Source organism: Phycodurus eques, chromosome 11 (genome assembly GCF_024500275.1).
Source record: "Phycodurus eques isolate BA_2022a chromosome 11, UOR_Pequ_1.1, whole genome shotgun sequence".
Classification (NCBI taxonomy): domain Eukaryota; kingdom Metazoa; phylum Chordata; class Actinopteri; order Syngnathiformes; family Syngnathidae; genus Phycodurus; species Phycodurus eques.
The window spans coordinates 9,645,125-9,664,212 of NC_084535.1; the positions used below are offsets into that span (position 1 = coordinate 9,645,125).

The 19,088-nt window shown below is 43.1% G+C and overlaps 1 protein-coding gene across 4 annotated transcripts in view; it reads right to left on the reverse strand.

Moving 5' to 3' along the window:
- Nucleotides 1-19,088, reverse strand: part of sdccag8 (SHH signaling and ciliogenesis regulator sdccag8) — a 57,179-nt gene that overhangs the window by 23,022 nt on the left and 15,069 nt on the right. For all 4 annotated transcript variants that reach the window (XM_061689695.1, XM_061689696.1, XM_061689693.1 and 1 more), the window contains one exon: nt 912-1,039. In XM_061689695.1, coding sequence (XP_061545679.1) covers nt 912-1,039 — 128 coding nt within the window. The remainder of the gene's footprint in view (nt 1-911; nt 1,040-19,088) is intronic.

Here is a 19,088-nt window from a genome sequence, read left to right on the forward strand (position 1 = left end):
AACATCCCGACGTGATGTCGAATAGTGCTCTAAGGTTTTGGTGTGTGAAGTAATTTAATTACAATAAAGTAATTCAACTACAGTAAGTTAGCACCCATTATTTCTGTCATGTAATGTTGGTTTCACCTGACTGATTAGAATACATGACCTGACTAGAGCAGTGATTTGCAAATCATTGTATTTTGCAAATCATTGTATTTTGTTTTTATTTATGTTTAACACAACGTCCCAACTTCATTGGAATTGGGGTTGTATGTTTTTGCTGCTCTTATTGTGTGTAGTGCACTCGAGATGACCAACACAGCACACTATACTAGGGATGCACCGACACGATACAGTACATCTGTACTCATACTCGTAAAAATGCTCCGATAGTCTGACAGCAAATATTTTGTTTTTATTTATGTTTAACACAACGTCCCAACGTCATTGGAATTGGTGTTGTATGCGACAAGCATGACTCGTTTGATGACATGATTGTTTTGAAGCCAAACTGCTAAAATTTTGTTTTCTTTATGGTTGATGTCTTCGGACAAAAGTTAAATACATGTATATCTAAACAAAAATGATCTGACATATGTAAACATTCTTCTTTTCTTTTCGGGTTGTCCAGTTCTGGGTCGCCACAGCGTCATCCTTTTCCATTTAAGCCTATCTACCCAAATGAGCTCCAATTTGAGGCAGGTACGTTTTATTTCCATTGTTTCCCAGGGGACAAATATCCAAGTAACCTATATTCCAGGGAATGAAATGGAAACATAACAGATTGTGCCTCAAATCAGTGTACTGGCTTGCTTTTTTTAGTGTGGTGTCTTTTCAAAAGCATACTGTAAGGCTGAACCTCCAAATACACACCCACATACAAGAGGATGATGTCAAAGGAGTAACTTGGTGATTTTGGAGCGACTGACCTCTCTGGAGGTGCTGCGCCTCCATTTGCTGCAGCAGCACCGCCATCTCGCTTTCACGGTCGTGCCACGCACGGGCCGCGCACGCCATCTTGTCCTCGTGAGCTCTCGCCGCCGTCTCGCTGTCCTCTCTGAAGGCGGGAAGACAATAATAGAAGGACACTTAGTGCAAAAGTAATTTAGATCATGATGAGATAGAATACAGTGTCACCTTGGCTTATGCCTGGATCAGAATACAAGACAAGTTTGGTCTTTCCCGATTGCACTATGTAAGACTACTGGCATAAAATCTTGCCGTATCCACCGCATCCCGTCTTGTACAATCACTGGACTTTATCAAACACTGTCGGAGAGGCGTAACCAGAAAACGTGGCACCGGCCAACGCAACCGGATACACTCGTTACCATGGCGACGACAACAACACACTGGGCCAATGTATTGTCTGTGGGGGAGGTAAAAGAAAAAAATTAGGAAAAAGGTGTGGTGGGTCATCACCGGTGCTCGGGAGAGGACATTCATTCAAGGATTGCTTGAGGTATATTCACGTATTTTTAATACGATGCGGCTCGTAAGCAGGCAACAAAACGTTACGTAGCCCAACAAGCTAGTACGAGCACTAACGGTTGTACGTAAACATGCCGGCGTTCGGTCGAATCATGCATTAAAGCGTCGGTAAACATTGGTTTGTGCGCATGAATAAATGCTGACAACGGCGACCACGTATGTTGACAATGGCAAGCACGGGAGGCAAAGCGCCGGTTGCAATCGCAATCCTATCGGTCGTCAAGGTGCGCTGTCGGAGAATTGTCGTTATGTCACACTACACGGAAGATATAAAAAAATAAATAAAGCAAACGTGAGACTTTTCCTTTTGGCGTGATAGGGCTATTGTAGGGCCAAAATGTTAATCGAGGATCATGTCACACTACAAGTTTTGTCGTTCCCGACAATATATATCAGGCCCGATCAAGGAAATCAACTGCGATAGCTAATCGGGCCAATATCGGGCCTAAAAAGCTAAGATCTAGGCATTACGCGTTTCATTTACTCACAAATTAAATACATTTCTGCCATTGAAATTAAATTAAATGTTATTAATTAATTACAGCACCATAAAGACAATAAAAAAACAATCAAAGAGAATGAAAAAAGGAAAACTGGTTTTAGGAAGTGTAATTACAATACATAGTATAGTATTTGTGTGCTGGATGTCTTTGTGTGAGTTGTGGCCTACAGCAGCTCCTTGTCAAAGTTCTAAATTTGTATTTGTGGTTTTGTTTTGAGTTTTAAAAAGTTGAAATGTCATTAAGGCATGTGGGAGGGGTGAAATTTTTCTTAAAAAATATTTTGTTTTTTATATGAGCTCTCAATATCTGGAATTTTCACCCCATTTACATGTGTGTATGTGGGTGATAAGCAAATAAAGGGTGTTCAAGGTGAAAGAAATACAGTGGACCCCCGCTATTCACGGGGGACAGGGACCGGGCCCGACTGCTAATAGTGAAATTACGCGAATAATTGACGCCCATTACAATTGCAATGGAATAAAATACTTTTTGCCGCTAATTAGTGTTTTCCACAAAAAAACGGGTGTTGGTTCCCCCCTCAAAAAAAAAATTAAATAAAAATTTGAAAAATAAATCTATGAATAGGTGAATCCGCGGGTGGCGAACCGCGAGTATATGGGGTCCACTGTACGCCTTTGGCACTCTTTACGTTTTTTATCATTATTTTACTGTAAAATATTATGTAGAGGCCATTTGGAGCAACGCCCACAATAAAACCATACTTACCGCACTATTTTTATATAAAATGTATGGCTGCTGTTCCGTCACGTTTGCAGCCATTGTATAAAATAGTAATCAGAGAAGAGTGACCATTGACTGTACAGTAGCTGCACAAATCTATGGTAAGAAACCACTGAATTATTTTAATTCTTCCCTCCAATTGCATATATATGAAAAACGGCACAGGTAGGGCTTGAAAAAAAAAAAGGTGCGTGCATCATCGCCGTCTGTCTGTTCAAATCAAACTTTCCAACTCAAGCAAGTCCAGCCGCGTGCCAACAACAGATGCAGACAAAAGACCAAAAGAACGGGAAAAACTATAAAGACAGAGAGAGAGCGAGAGCGATGACAAATAAACAACTCTTCCTGAAGTCCAAAGAGGCGCTAATGAAGAGAGAATTCTACAGTTAAAGTGAAAACTTTTCTCCCCTGCAGCGCTTGGCCTGCATCTCTAAAGTGACCGCGTCTGTCTGTTCCATCCTGCCTGTGTGCATGTATGTGTGTCATCCTGCTGTCCTGCTGTCTGGGGTGTGAAAGCGGGTGGCGTTGCCGTGCAGGGGACACAAGGATACTGTGAGTGTGTGTGTGCGCGTCTGAGTGGGTGAGCTGAACACCCGCTGGGCTTGAACAGCAGCCTGAGCCACCAAAGCGCACACCATGGCTCAGCGGGAGATGGCGGCCAGGCATTGCCAGCCATTTGGTCCTGCAAGAGGTTTGGGGGGGGGCATGTGTACTTTTGTGCGTCTGTCCATACGTGTGTGTGTGTGTGTGTATGCAATTGAGAAGGGGGATGAGGAGGATGAAGAGGATGAGGAGGAGGAGGACAGGGCGCTCACACCAGACCTGTTTACCCACCAATTAGCATCGGACGCCACGCCAGAAAGTTCCAGCAATCAGCAACAGAGCGGTGATGGTGGCAAAGAAGATGAGAAAAGCAAGCAGAGCGTCACCTCATCATCGCAAAACAACTTCTTAACAAGTTGCACAATTTGACACATTTACTATATACGGTATGAGCGTGAGTGTGTCAAGACCTGAATGTGATAAAGAAATACAGTATAGTCAACCACTAAAATCAACATATTTGGGCAAAAAATGACTTAAAAGGGAGAAGGATCAACCTCAACGACAAGAACAAACACAAAAAGTTCAAGTTACACCAAGCCACAGTTGCACACTGACTGATGTGACCGAATGGCATTGAAAAATGTGGTCGCATCTACTGTAGATTTTTAATGACTGTCGTTTTGCATGCCAAAAGACTGATATAATTCATGGTTGGGGCGTGCCTCTAATTTAGAGGATAAATACTTGGGTTTCCACACCAATACTCAGGCTGGAGCTGTCCTATCTAGCCTATGTGCATGAACTGATGAAGCCTGCTCAGATGGGAAGCGAAACGTCTAAGATAACCAGAACAGTCCTGTTGCGATCAATACAATGCCCTGAGCCCGGCACGGTGTGTGATTGGATAACACATCTGCCTCACAGTTCTGGGGACCGGGGTTAAAATCCCAGCCCCGCCTATGTGGAGTTTGCATGTTCTCCCTGTGATGGGGTGGGGTTTCTCCGGGCACTCTTCCCACATTCCAAAAGCATGCATGGTAGGTTGATTGAAGACTAAATTGCCCATAGGTGTGAATGTGAGTGCGAATGGTTGCTTGTTTCTATGTGCTCTGCGATTGATTGGCGACCGGTTCAGGGTGTACCCCGCCTCCCTTCCGAAGATAGCTGGGATAGGCTCCAGCAGCCCGTGACCCTAGTGAGGATAAGCGGTACAGAAAATGGATGGATGGATGGACAATGCCCTGAGAATATAAAGATCTAAATGAATGAGAATATTCACAGGCATAATATTTACGATGGAAAATCCTATTGTGTGTTCAACACAGAGTTGGGCGAGCCACTGACTCCACCATACATGACGTGAAACAAAACGCTAGCCAATCAGGAATTTAGTTGAAGCTGTTGTGGTTGCCAGACACAAATAGAGAAGCAACTGGCTGTGTTGAGGCTTTGCATCGTGTCTCAAAAGTCACTCACCACAATAAAAATGGCAAGTAGAACAGTTTGCAATGTAATTACGACAGGTTCACAGTTAGCCTAGCTTCCTTGATTTCTTCTACCACTACGATTCTATTTTTCTTATTTGTATATATTTCTTCTTCGTCGTCTTTTGCGGCAGCACTGGATGCCTTGTGGCACCGTGCTGGCTCTCACAGGTGAGTCTTGGTTCAATGACATTGTCATGCATGTGGTGTGCTGTGTTGGGCACCTCAAGGACACCACACACTATAGCTGTAAGAACACAGATGCAATTTTTTTTCCCCTTATCATTTGTGAAGTGTCTCATATTCTTCAAGTCAGTTAATGTTAAAAAAAAAAACATTGGTGTGTTTACCCTGCTTTGATTGTTTGGCGTCAAAGTTAAGACCATCATTTATTTATTTTTACACTTGGAAGACAGTGGCACGAAATCTAATCCCACAAGGATTTCAAAAGGTTACTTAAAACATTGCCTGTACAGGTAAGAAAGTTTTTGGGATTGACAGTTTGAGCCTGGAATGAATTATTTGTATGCCCGCAATGGATTGTGTTGGACCTTGGAGGTTCTACTGCTCTCACATAAAGTTGCTGGAGGACATGTGACCTTCTTCATCTGCTTGAGTTTGATTTGATCAGATCCAAGCAGCAGGTCATTAGCATATAACCATCAAAGAGCCTTTAGTTTGTGGGCTGGAGAGGAACCAGTGTGTCGGGTCCATAATGTGACCAGCCCTGATGCGGACACACACACACACACAAACGCATTAATATGAACACACACAGCTCTGGACAAGTGTCAGTTACCAGGCGGGCCAAAGACCAAAGCTGGGATGTTTGTGGCTGAGCAGCCAGGTGCAGTGGCTGCTGGGTAAAGAGAGTAAAGACAGAGCGGGGGGGCTACTGGGCAGGACCAGCCTAAGTGGGCACTCTTCAAGCTGTCGGCCATTAGATGAGGAGGGGGCGCTGGGGCAGCCCGGCCCGACTCAGAGTTTGCGGCGCCCCACGGTGTCGGCAACGTCCCGCGCCAGCAGCGCCAAATGCTGCTTTATTAGAGCAGCAGCACACAAATTGGAGTCAGATGGTCAGCTTGGAGAAGACACTCGCTCATACGGACTGATGTTTGTACAAAGACTCAGAAGTACAATGAGTCTTTCGTAACAAGTCACACAAAGTCACAGTAACACAGTAACTTTTTGTTAGGAGACGAGCATTAACACTACTGCGATTATTTGTCAAAATATAAAAAGAGATTCTCTGATTCCAACCCCATCAAAAAACATGTCAGTCATTCTTTTATTCATGCAGACTCTTAAGTGCTCCAAAATAGTCTAAAGACGGGTTAATGTAATACTATGTAGAACAAAACAAAACAAACAAAAATCACAGTTTTCAATGAACTAACTTACCTACAAATTCTTAATAAAATAGCCTGTACTACTACATACTGTACAAAAATCCTGTTAAATACAAAAATAAAGCAGAAATAAACTTCCCCTTGCCCCCTTTTACATCATGGTATGCTTACATTAGCTGATACAGGCAACAAAGTTCCACAGTTTTGGTGTCACCCATCTAGAATTTGCCTAAAATGGCCATTTCAAACCAATATATGTTCTATGGCATTTCATCTCCCCCGGAGACTAGTTGCAGACTTGATGGCGACTCGAGTCTCCGCGACGTCTCCTGGAAGAACCAGGTCGTCGGGAGTCACAGTAAATTCAAACATGTTCAATTTTTTTCTGATACCTTTTGAAGACTTTTTCAAGTCCGCAGCATCTCCTCAAGGTCTCTGCGACATTTCCAAGACCTGCTGGAGACCAAGGAGATTGAGGAGAAATTGTGGAGACGTCACCGCACTTTGCAACTTCCAAGCTAATTGGTCCCCACAAGATGTCGCCCTGGTCAGAGAGCAAGCAATATTTTGTGGTGAGCTGCGGCGACGTATTCGCCAGTGTGAAATGCCTTTTACCAGTTTGGTCACAGAACGAATTACACTTGTAAGTCAAAGTACCACTGTATATGTTACTACGCTACACTGTTTCTCTAGCACCACCGTAATCTCTAAAATACAAGTATTTTTAAGAGGTAATATTACAGTCATGGAGCGATACTTTGCTATATTAGCTGTTAAGTACAGTATGTATTTTTCTATCCAAACGGCGGATAATGATTCACTTCAGGTGGACTATTCCAACAGACGTAGCAGCTATTTATGACAGACAGCGTCAATTTACACACCATTAATATTCATCGGTTTTGAAGCAAACATCGTCTGTAAGTGTGTGTGGAGGGCTCGTGTGGCTCTCTGCCAAGCATCATGAAAAGAACACGAGAGAAAGCACTCCAGAGAGAAAAAGAGAGCGCGCAAAATTAAAAAGACATATTGAACATCATTTATTGACGCCACGTGTAACAAATTGCTTTGTGTTTGGTTTTTAGCACGCCTCCAGGTCATGCCGACATATGACACACAGAGGCAGCCTGATGTAGCCCGCAGACCCCCTTCATCTGTCTGTCTGTCTCTCTCTCTGTCTCTGTCTCTCGCTCTATACCTATCCTCCATTCCATTTCTCATGCCTCGTTCCCCTCCCACCTTTTTTTCCTGTAACTAAACTGGCTGTGTCTCTCTCCATCTGCTGGTTCTTCCTTCAGCGGCCATGCACCTGTTCACACCTCCTCTCCTGTTGGCCACCTCCTCCCTTTATCTCTCCATCCATCCCTCCCTCCCTCCTTCACTCACCACAGCGCTGCCAGGCTCGTCCCAGGCGCGGCTTGGCGCTCTGTCATTCAATCCATCTGTCGACGAGTCAACTTTGTTTACAGGCTGCGGCCCGAACCTCTTTTCTTCATCAAGGAGGACCCCCCACCGTCACCCTTTCCACCGCCACTGTACCCCACTCTCTCTTCCCGCCGAGCCACATTGAAATACCAAGAGCACTCCAGCACAAGCCTGTAAATATGTTTAAGACATCTCAAAAGCTGTCATATGTATGTGGAGTAGCACATGAACTTTAAAGCTATATCGCCATCCAACTTTTCCGCTTATCCTCATTGGGGTCGCATTTGTGCCCCTTTAAGATGGGGGGGGGGGCAGAGAGAGCGAGACAGACAGAGATCAGTAGTGCTATGTATGGAGGATTTGTCTAATGGCAATGATGTAAGAAGCGAGGGTGAATTGCTTGGTGTCTCAAAAGCTGTCATACATACTGTACAAAATACAAACACAAACATCCTCTGGACATACTAGATGTATTTAAAAGATTAGGGGCAGGACTTTTAATAATAATAATGAATTGCAGAAAAAAATAATGCATTAAAAGAATAACACTTTGAATCACCTTTTTGTATTTCTGCACTCCAGGTGACACTGGACTTTTCTCAGTGCCCTAATTGCAATGCTGTACTGTCCCTTAAAGGGTGAGCAATAGCTAGAGATGGAGGGAGCAGTAGCACTATGCCTGAAGGTGTCTAATGGCCAATGACATGATAGCCACTGGATGGAAAGTTGTTGTTTTATTTAATTTATTGAAGTGCCTGATGGAAATGTGGAGAACAATACAAATAGTTACTTTAATCATAACTGTACGCCTTTGTTAGTGTAGGCTGGTGGTAGACGGTGCATTCAGAGTTGCATATAAATTTGGGATTCCGTTGCTGCTATAGTAACACAACTCGAGGATTCCTGTGTCTGATTTTGAGTGAGTGCAAGCATGACAAAAGAGGGGCTATAGCAAGAGGGGGAGAAAGGGAGGGAGGGGGGTGGGGCGGTCTAGTAAAAAGTCTAAATTTTTTACATACTGAATATCCTTGCGCTTCAGTATCTGACTTAAAGCTTTACGGTACAAATATTCGGTTTAAATTTATTAACCAATTGTAACAAAGCCACATCGTTCCACGTCCACCGATTCTTGTTGACATATACAGTGGTACTTTGACTTATTAGTTACATGAGAAAAAAAAAAAAAAGACATTTTGTCCCTAAAATAAGTGAAAAATCTGCCAATGACAATCTGAATTAACTTTCTAAGGTTGTTAACGGTCCCCTTCCCTCATTCTATATTTTATTTTCATAATCTTTTATGCCCTTGTATCTGGTTTGCAAGAAATAGCCAAAATGTCCTTTTTCAAGCTATTCTAGTTTGTCTTTTCCACCTGGCATTTGAGATGGCCAGATTTATCATTAATATGCGAGACGTAAAAGAGCTTTGCTCTGATTGGATCGCTCATATTCCCCAAATGATATATGGAACACAGCTTGGCTCTGATTGGTCCATACCACGGCGCCAAGCATACATAGCGATCTTGCGCCCTTCGATGCTACATTCAGACTTGCCTCCCTCGCAAGAGTTTTATCACAGGGTTATTTATACACACTGAACGCGCATTTCATTAATCTGCGGCACATTAATATGCTCCGTAGGGGATATTTTGAGGGTTTGCTTGTAATCCATTGATAAGAATTTAACCTGCAGCGACACTTGGGGCTGCCAAACGTTCATAGCAACGTGGCGTCCTTCCATGTCTTACTATCACTGTGAAGAACAATTCAGCAAGCGTTGGATTGTTGGCCCACTAATAGGGAACGTGATCTGAAAGGGGATGTGGGTGAAAATTAAAAGAGGGGGATATTTTGAGTTTATGGTCGTCATCCACTCTCATTTATTGGAATTGAACCTGCGGCGATGATCATCGCTTGCAAAAATAACCACAATCTTCGCAATTTCAACCACTGTTACATCATAAATTATGAATATAGTTAAGTATTGTTGTAAAACACAACATATGTGCACTGTGAAAACGATAACTAGTAACTGTTGATGTGTTTTCAAGCTAAACTGACTCAGAAATCAAGCTTTCCATTTACAACCTACAAAAACTTGTCTGCCCAACAAATTTCTCTCATTGTTCTCCTAAGATTTTCTAAATAGCACAACAGATTATCGACTTTTGAGTAGATTTTTTGATTTAAGTCAGGTTCCAGTGGGAAACTCCATAACATAACTGAAGTGTGCATGCACACACGGTCTTAACCAGTTTGAACTCGACAGAATGCACCTTCTACTGAACCTGAGCCATGTGATGGTAGTCCGTCGACAATTTCTTTACTGAAACCCCCCGAGAAAACTTGACCAAATGTGGACAGTTGGATGTGAACTGAATTGTTTCGACCATTACGGATTTTCGCCTGGTCTGTAGTTTGACTGTAGCGTTTGAACTTTGAAGATGAAGTGTGGTGGGCCAGGAAGTGGCAATGATTAGTAAGGGGGACGTTAGAAAGGCATTAAAGAGGATGAAAAATGGAAAGGCAGTTGGTCCTGATGACATTCCTGTGAAAGTATGGAAGCATCTAGGAGAGGTGGCTGTGGAGTTTTTGACCAGCTTGTTCAATAGGATTCTAGCGGGTGAAAAATGCCTTAAGAATGGAGTAAAAGTGTGGTGGTGCCCATTTTTAAGAACAAGGGTGATGTGCAGAGCTGTGGGAACTACAGATGAATAAAGTTGATGAGCCACACAATGAAGTTAAGGGAAAGATTAGTGGAGCCTAGACTCAAGACAGAAGTGAGTATTTGCGAGCAACAGTATGGTTTCATGCCTAGAAAGAGTACCACAGATGCATTATTTGCCTTGAGGCTGTTGATGGAAAAGCACAGAGAAGGTCAGAACAAGCTACATTGTGTCTTTGTGGATCAAGAGGAAGCCTATGACAGAGTACCCAGAGAGGAACTGTGGTACTGCATGCGGAAGTCTGGAGTGGCAGAGAAGAATGTTAGAAAAATACGGGACATGTACGAGGGCATCAGAACAGTGGTGAGGTGTGCTGTAGGTGTGACAAATTTAAGGTGGCAATGGGACTGCATCTGGGATCAGCCCTGAGCCCCTTCCTGTTTGCAGTGGTGATGGATAGGCTGACAGATGAGGTTAGACTGGAATCCCCGTGGACCATGATGTTTGCAGATGACATTGTGATCTGCAGTGAAAGCAGGGAGCAGGTGGAGGAACAGTTAGAAAGATGGAGGCATGCACTGGAAAGCAGAGGAATGAAGATTAGCCGAAGTAAAGCAGAATATACGTGCATGAATGAGAGGAGTTGTGGGGGAAGAGTGAGGCTACTGGGAGAAGAGATAGCAAGGGTGAAGGACTTTAAATACTTGGGGTCAGCAGTCCAGAGCAATGGTGAGTGTGGTCAGGAAGTGAAGAAACGGGTCCAAGAAGGTTGGAAAGGGTGGAGGAAGGTGTCAGGTGTGTTATGTGACAGAAGAGTCTCCGCTAGGATGAAGGGCAACGTTTACAAGACAGTGGTGAGGCCAGCCATGAAGTAGGGATTAGAGACAGTGGCACTGAAGAGACAACAGGAAGCAGAGCTGGAGATGACGGAAATGAAGATGTTGAGGTTTGCTCTCGGAGTGACCAGGTTGGATAAAATTAGAAATGACCTCATCAGAGGGACAGCCAAGGTTCAATGTTTTGGAGACAAAGTGAGAGAGAGCAGACTTCGATGATTTGGACACATCCAGAGGAAAGAGAATGAGTATATTGGTAGACGGATGATGAGGATGGAGCTGCCAGGCAAGAGAGCTAGAGGAAAACCAAAGAGAAGGTTGATGGATGTCGTGAGGGAAGACATGAGGGGCAGTTGGTGTTAGAGAGGAGAATGCAGGACTTACATGGAAAAGGATGAGAACGCTGTGGCGACCCCTAACGGGACAAGCCGAACGGAAAATAATAAGATAACATTGTGTTGTGCTTTGTTTTATTCACTTATTGAGCATTTTTCAAATCTAATTACAGTAACATTTTCTTTTATTCATATAGGTAAATTTTTAACTAACTGGAGTAAGAATTGTATGATTATTCAACAAGAATATCTGTGTTTGGTGCATTTGGGAATACATGGCATTGAAGAAATAATTGTATTTTTATTCAACAAGAATATCTGCATTTGGTGAAGGCAGAAATACATGGCATTGAAACCACAATTTCTTCACTGCATTCACTGTACGCCGGTCTGTGTTGTCGATACTCAAACTTCATTATATGTCCAAACTTCTGAAAGACCGTGCGCGCAGCACTGCGGGATGGCACGGGCAAGAAAAGGTGGTGGACAAATGGTGGATGGAAGGCGTAGGGGCCGGTTCGCTTCTGGGTCGTGCAGCAGAAGTGCGCCTATGTAGGCCAGTGTCCTGGGGCAGACTTGGCTGCTCTGAGAACAGTTGTCGCCGACAGATTTGCCTCCATCTCGCCCGAGGTCTCCCAGTTAGAGATCTGTCTATTCTTGCAAAGGACGCACAGATTACAGCGCTGTTTGATGATCACAGTACGGTGCATGTGGAGTGATGTTCTACTCCTGTGTCAATTAAAGCGACCTACAGTGGAAACTCCAAGGTTGAATACAATCCATCGCAGGATACCGATCAACCGATGAATTGCACAGAATTGGAAATATTTGCTTATTGAGGATGTGCCTTCTTTTGGATTAATAATATTTGCTTTTTATTTACAATAAAGAACTAAGCCAATTATTTAATAATACAAATTAATCACCAATGAATAAATACAGTTAGATTTACCAATTTTAGGAACATTGAAGCACGTTTTATTGAGGCCATATACACCCATCTTACTGTACAGTTCAAAATTATTGTTTTGTAGGTTTTTCTTTTCGTGGCCTAAAACATCCAGTACAGTACAAAGTTTTTGTAAACACAAAAAAAAGCTTGAAAATGTTTTGAAAGTTTCACATTTTATCCAAACTTACAAAGTGTTTGGTCATGTACAGTATTCATCATAGGCGAGTCGCTTTCATGAGCCGCGAGGAATTAGTGTGCTTCCTGGTTCCAAATCTGTTGCCAAAGGTGAAGGGCTTGACAAAAAAAATTTAACTATACCAAAAATGGCATGTTGTAGACTCCAAAGACTTGTGTTTTGTATTCCTCAGAGCCATGCCGCTCTCGCTCTTTCGTTGCCAGCGCTCTATGCACACTAGACAATAGAATCATCCTCACATGACAGCCACTTCAATCCCCACATTCAACATGGCCACCACGTAAGCACGCGAGGCACATTTTTTATGTGACCCGGAAATACCTCAGTCCCATTCTCTGCCTGCATTACGCCATAGCGCCAGCCCCGATGATCCGTTTTAACCGATATCCGTTATATCAGGGTGCGTTTTATCGAGCTTCCACTGCAGAGTATTTATTATGAATTAACAAAAATAAAAATAAAATGTGTTTTAATCAATTTAAATGTGTTTAAAGCGTTTGGGATGGCTAAAAGTTATTTCAAAGATGTGTTTTTAAATGGTCTCTTTAAATTGCGGATTTTCAGCTATTACGGGTCTGGAATGTATCCCCCTAAGTGATTGTTGGTTCACTGTAGTTAAAATCTTGACGCATTTTTCAGAAATCCCATTGATGGTGATGCGATGCTATACTATAATGTAAGCTTGTGCTTCCAAGAGCATTTGTTAATGAAATACCATGTGAAAAATGATCAAAGGAGTCCAAGACAATAAGACTGAAGACAGGAAGAGCGAGGTGAGGACACGAGGGCACACCGACAGCGAGGAGGCGTGAGGAGCGCTGCGAGGTATCACAAGGCCAACAGGCCACCACTGTCAACATCATAGCACAGACACACACTCTAACATACACGCTCACACACAAGCGCGAACACACGCGCACACACACACACACAGGGCTGGCCAAGTGCCCTCCCAGCTGCCCTATCCGTAACTGTCTGATTAGTTGTGCTAAGCAGCCCCTCCCCTGCCAACCACGGTGCCATCTGCTACCCAACAACATGGCTGCCGACCAGACGCGAACACACGCGCTCAGCGAGGCCTATACCTGGCACGGCTCGGCTGCTGTCACACAAAGACACACACATCAAACTCCACAGACACAGGTGTCGCCCAAAGGTATCAACACTTAACATTCACACAAAGGAAACACACATACATAGCTGCACACTCCAAGGATTCTACCAGCACACCATATATAAATTAGCCAATTTCATACACTTCGAGGCCAGAGACTTGCATTTAACACACCACACTCGTAGTAGCGCCATTAAGCAGGGTACACATACCAAAAATTGGGCCAAATTTGAGCATTTTCCCTCCCTTGCAATCAAACTCAGCAAAGGCCTGATTATTGGTTGTCTCTAAAAGACTATCCTGAGCGATTATCCCGTGGTGTGGAGTATGTTAAGAATGACTTTTCTGCGAGGAAATAGGCGGGGCGGACAATCGTAAATGTTAAACTTGTTCATTATTTAAAGCGAGGTAGACAGCCCAATTCCCCCTGTCTGGTCAAAGTCTGCAATGGCCGATCATCGGATGTCACTAAAGATTATCTTGAGCAATTATCCTCTAGTTGGGTGCATGAAGAGTGAATTTTATGCCAGGATCTGCTCAAAAATGGTTGGGACTTACAATCGTTAATATTAAATCTGTTCAATACATACACCGGTTATCTGATTTTGAGCCTGATTCCCCATTTCCGACCAAAGACAGCAAAGGCCTGATTGCCGGATGTTTCTAACGATAATACTCAGCGATTACTCTGTGGTCTGGTGTCTTTGAAGGGTGATTATTCCTCCCCAGTCTGCTCAGAAAATGCTCAGGGCTGACAATCATGAATGTTAAACCTGTTCATTATTTAAAGTGGGGTACACCCATTCCAATGATCAGGCAGATTTTGAGCCCGATCATCCCCCGACCTACGTTGAATCGAAAACAGCAATTATGATTATTGGATGTACAACAATTGTAAATGTTAAACATCTTCAATATTCAAAGCAGGGTATACACATGGGTCCGGTTCCCCTGCAGGATGGTTGTAAATATTATCCTGATCAAGTCTCCTATGATGTGTGGTGTGTTAAGAGTGAGTTTATCTCTCCAATCTGCTGAAAAACCAGTCAGGGCCGAAAATAATAAATGTTAAAGCTGTTCAGTATCTAAAGCATGGTACACAAAGTCCCACATCCCGACAATCAGGCCGAAGTTGAGGATTTTTCCAGTAAAGGCACAATTGTTCGATGTCTCCGAAACATTATCTTGAGTGATTATCTTGTAGGGTGGGGTGTGTTACGAGTAACTTTTTCTTCCCTGATCGGCTCGGAAAAAAGGTTGGGGCTGACAACCGTAAATGTTAAATCTGTTCCAAAGTTATGCTCACAATTGCTTATGCGTGTCGTCAACACCGATTTGATTTGGGTCAAGCCACAGACTCCATGATTGTGACGTGAAACGGGATGATAGCCAATCGGGAATCTTGTTGTTCTTGGCACTGTTGCTGCACACAAATCAAGGAGCAACTGGTTAAGTTGAGTGTTTCTACAATGTCTCACGAGTCACTCACTACAAGAAAAGTGACAAGGGCAAGTTGACAACCATAACGATATTACCGGACAAAGAAACAGTTAACAAAGCCCCTTCCATTACTTCTACTTCTACTACTTTTTCTTCTTTGTATTTTTCGTTGTCTTGTGTGGGGGGCGCTACCATTTAAAAAATCTGTTAAGATGTTAGAAATACGGATGGGTGGGTTAACAGGTATAGGAGCACCAATGCCGTCCTCCAGTGTGTGTGTTTGTACCCCCGCCGCCGCAGCCCTATTATGCCGGGCCGTGATTAGACAAGAGCCTCCCACTGAGTTTGCTTTGCAGCAGTTTTGTCGGGCGCAGATTTTGGCCCCGCCGTGCTCAGAGTGAGCCTCTGGCATGACGCTGCATCTGCTGCCTTCACCTTCCTCATTTACACTTCTCCGCCCTCTCACGCTCTCTCTCACTCACACACACGCGCGCCACACTCTCTCGTCTCCGCCTACGCAGACATCGCCGCTGCCCCCCTGCCATGACAGATGAGGCAGAGGAGCACACAGCGAGAGGGCGAGAGAGAGAGAGAGAGAGAGAGCGAGATAGAGAGAGCGCCAGAGAAAGAGAAAGCGAAAGAGAGAAAGCGAAAGAGAGAGAGAGAGCAGCAGCATGACAGGTTTAATGGAGTTTGGGGAAAGTTTCCTCCCGTCTCGCTGTGCGCTCAAGGTCAATGAAAGCACAGGAAGTAGCTCATCATCACCAACCATCCTTGTTAGTGATGTCAACAAAATGAGGTTATAAATACACTCCAAAAAAAGTGTGGTCGGTCAGTTAGTGACAAAACAATCACCTTATGGACACAGTGGAAGAGCAGTCTTATCAGCGCCGACAAAGTATAGCCTAGCCTGTTTTGTAAAATGGCCACCAGACTTCTCACTATTAAGGTATTGAGCTTCATCTCAATACATTTGAAAATCATGGAACATTTGAGTACAGTAGCTAAATTCAATAAGAAAATCATATATTACGGTGAAACCCGTTCATCGCATGAGATACATAAAATTATTTCAATAGTTTTACCCCTCCCACACATTTTACACACATTTAAAAGGATTGAAAAAATTTTTTTAAACACGTAAACGTATTCAAACGTAAAAAAAAAAAAAAGTAACTTGTAAGCTTAAAGTGTATCGGCTACACTTACAAATTGTATTTTCTGGGTGTTAGGTATGTGCCTTTAAGAGGCGGGGCATGGTGGGGTGGTGTGTGACATTTGAGATTACGCGTGTGAGTGTCCAGCGTGGGTTATGGCTGACACGAGCTCCTGCATGAGTGTGCTCATTGTCTTTGTGTGTTTTACCATTCTCCCGGCGTTCAATAAATGACTGAAAAGTGCATCGGTGAGTGTGCCTCTCTTTTCCTACATACGAGGACATTACAGTCAGAAAGTACACTGTAAAAAAAAAAAAATATATATATATATATATATATGAAATCACCATCAATCGCATATTTCCACAAACATTGGGCATGGATTTCCGCAACAGACAGATTAATAAATTTTATTGAGATGCACCTGTTAAAGTCATGAGAACTGTGGGAAAGCGATTTTTTCCTACCTTGACCTATTTTATCGACCCCTTTATATATTGTATTTTACTTTATATTTTCAGATGCAACAAGACATTACTATTTTATGTTTCATTAATAAGGTTCTCATGTAATTATATCGTATTAGGTATAGATTGAGTACAATTAGAAGTGTAGACATTGGTAAAATTTAAATGGATGAACACAGAACAGTTTTAGAAAACAGACTTAATTACAATAAATGTACAAGTTTAAGGTAGAATTATTTTTAAACATCAGAGAAGGAAATAACTGACATTTAATATCAAACTTTACTTTGTTTTCATTGAAATCAACAGTTTTGCCAGTCTACGAACATGTAGCACACCCTAGTGTGTTTTATAATTTGGGCATAATATGGACCCTTCCAGTTTATACTGGGCTAAAATACATTTCAGAGTTGGATTAAACAAATTATTTTGACTCTTTTGCTGTCTGGCTTTTCATTTCATTTCTTCTGCAAAAAAAAAAAAAAAAAAGTACATTTTGTTGGACAAAGTGTCCAATGAGTAAACTTCCTGATTTCCAAGCAAACACGCTCATGATTATGGATTCCTGATTTTACGGAGATGATAGACAACTGGGAGGCCTTGCAAACATTGTCCAAAAAACAGAGCATGGAGCAGTCTCTGCAAACACACACGTGACTGGCTTGAGATGACCACAAGGTCAGCGTTTCACTCTGGCTGCCTTTGGGAGCACTTAATTACAACAAGGCAAAAGGAAGAATGAAGAAGAGGATGAGGAGGAAGTCAGGAATTGAAGACTGGAAAGAAAGGAGCAAACAATCAATACAAACTTGGTAAAGCCCTCTGCTGGGCTGGGGCTGCAGCGCGTGTGTGTGTCTGTGTCTGTGTGTGTGTGTGTGTGTGTGTGTGCGTGCGTGCGTGCGTGCGTGCGCACGCGTGGATGTGAACAGAGTGACGGGGATTAGGACAGATCCTGAGCTGTCCAACTCACAGCTGGCTGATGATCCAATCCTGGAGCGCACCAGCCGCCATGGGACCCCCATAGTGTGTGTGTGCGTGTGTGTGTGTGTGTGTGTGTGTGTAGGCATGTGATACTACATCTGATGTGTATTTCCACATAGAGACATTAACAAATACCCACTTCCTGCACATATTAATCGGAAAGGAAAGGCACTAGGAATCAAACAGGCTCTATGCTGTGATCAATTCCGCCACAACGCGGACAGAATGAAAGCAGAGAGGCATTCAAAGAGCTTCTTTTCCTTTATCAGGAGGGTCAAACAGGAGCCTCGCAGCCTCACTGCTGTGATGCGCACATAGCCAACACAACTACAAAAAAAGCGTACCACCACAGCCACCGAGGGAGCCTCACGCAGCTCCGCGTCACCCCCGAAGGCCTGCAGATAGACGGAAATAGACACCCAGCTGGAACAGCAGGGCCGTGGAGACCGAGATTGTTTAGTTTTGAACGACATGAGCGAGATGAGAAAGAAATCACATTTGCTCAACCTTATGAGCTCCAACACAAAAACTGGCCATTTAAAGGGAACGTACAATGGTACAACCTCAATTCCAACGAAGTTGGGACGTTGTGTTAAACATAAATAAAAACTGAATACAATGATTTGCAAATCATGGTCGACCTATATTTAATTGAATACACTACAAAGACATCGATAGACAAGTTATTTAATGTTCAAACTGAAACTTTGTTTTTAGAAAATAATCATTAACTTAGAATTTTATGGCTGCTACACATTCCAAAAAAGCTGGCACAGGTGGCAAAAAAGACTGAGAAAGTTGAGGAATGCTCATCAAACACCTGTTTGGAACATCCCACAGGTGAACAGGCTAATTGGGAACAGGTGGGTGCCATGATTGGGTATAAAAGGAGCTTCTCTGAATTGCTCAGTCATTCACAAGCAAAGATGGGGCGAGGTTCTTTGTGAGCAAGTGCGTGAGAAAATAGTCGAACAGTTTAAGGACAATGTTCCTCAACGTACAATTGAAACTCTACTATGCAAAGCAAAAGCAATTTATCAACAACACCCAGAAACGCCGCTGGCTTCTCTGGGCCCGAGCCCATCTAAGATGGATTGATGCAAAGTGGAAAAGTGTTCTGTGGTCCGACGAGTCCACATTTCAAATTGTTTTTGGAAACGGTGGACGTCGTGTCCTCCGGGCCAAAGAGGAAAAGAACCATCTGGACTGTTATGGACGCAAAGTTCAAAAGCCAGCATCTATGATGGTATGGGGCTGTGTTAGTGCCAATGGCACGGGTAACTTGCACATCTGTGAAGGCACCATTAATGCTGAAAGGTACATATAGGTTTTGTCCCAGCTTTTTTGGAACATGTTGCAGCCATAAAATTCTAAGTAAATTATTATTTGCTAAAAACAATCAAGTTTATCAGTTTGAACATTA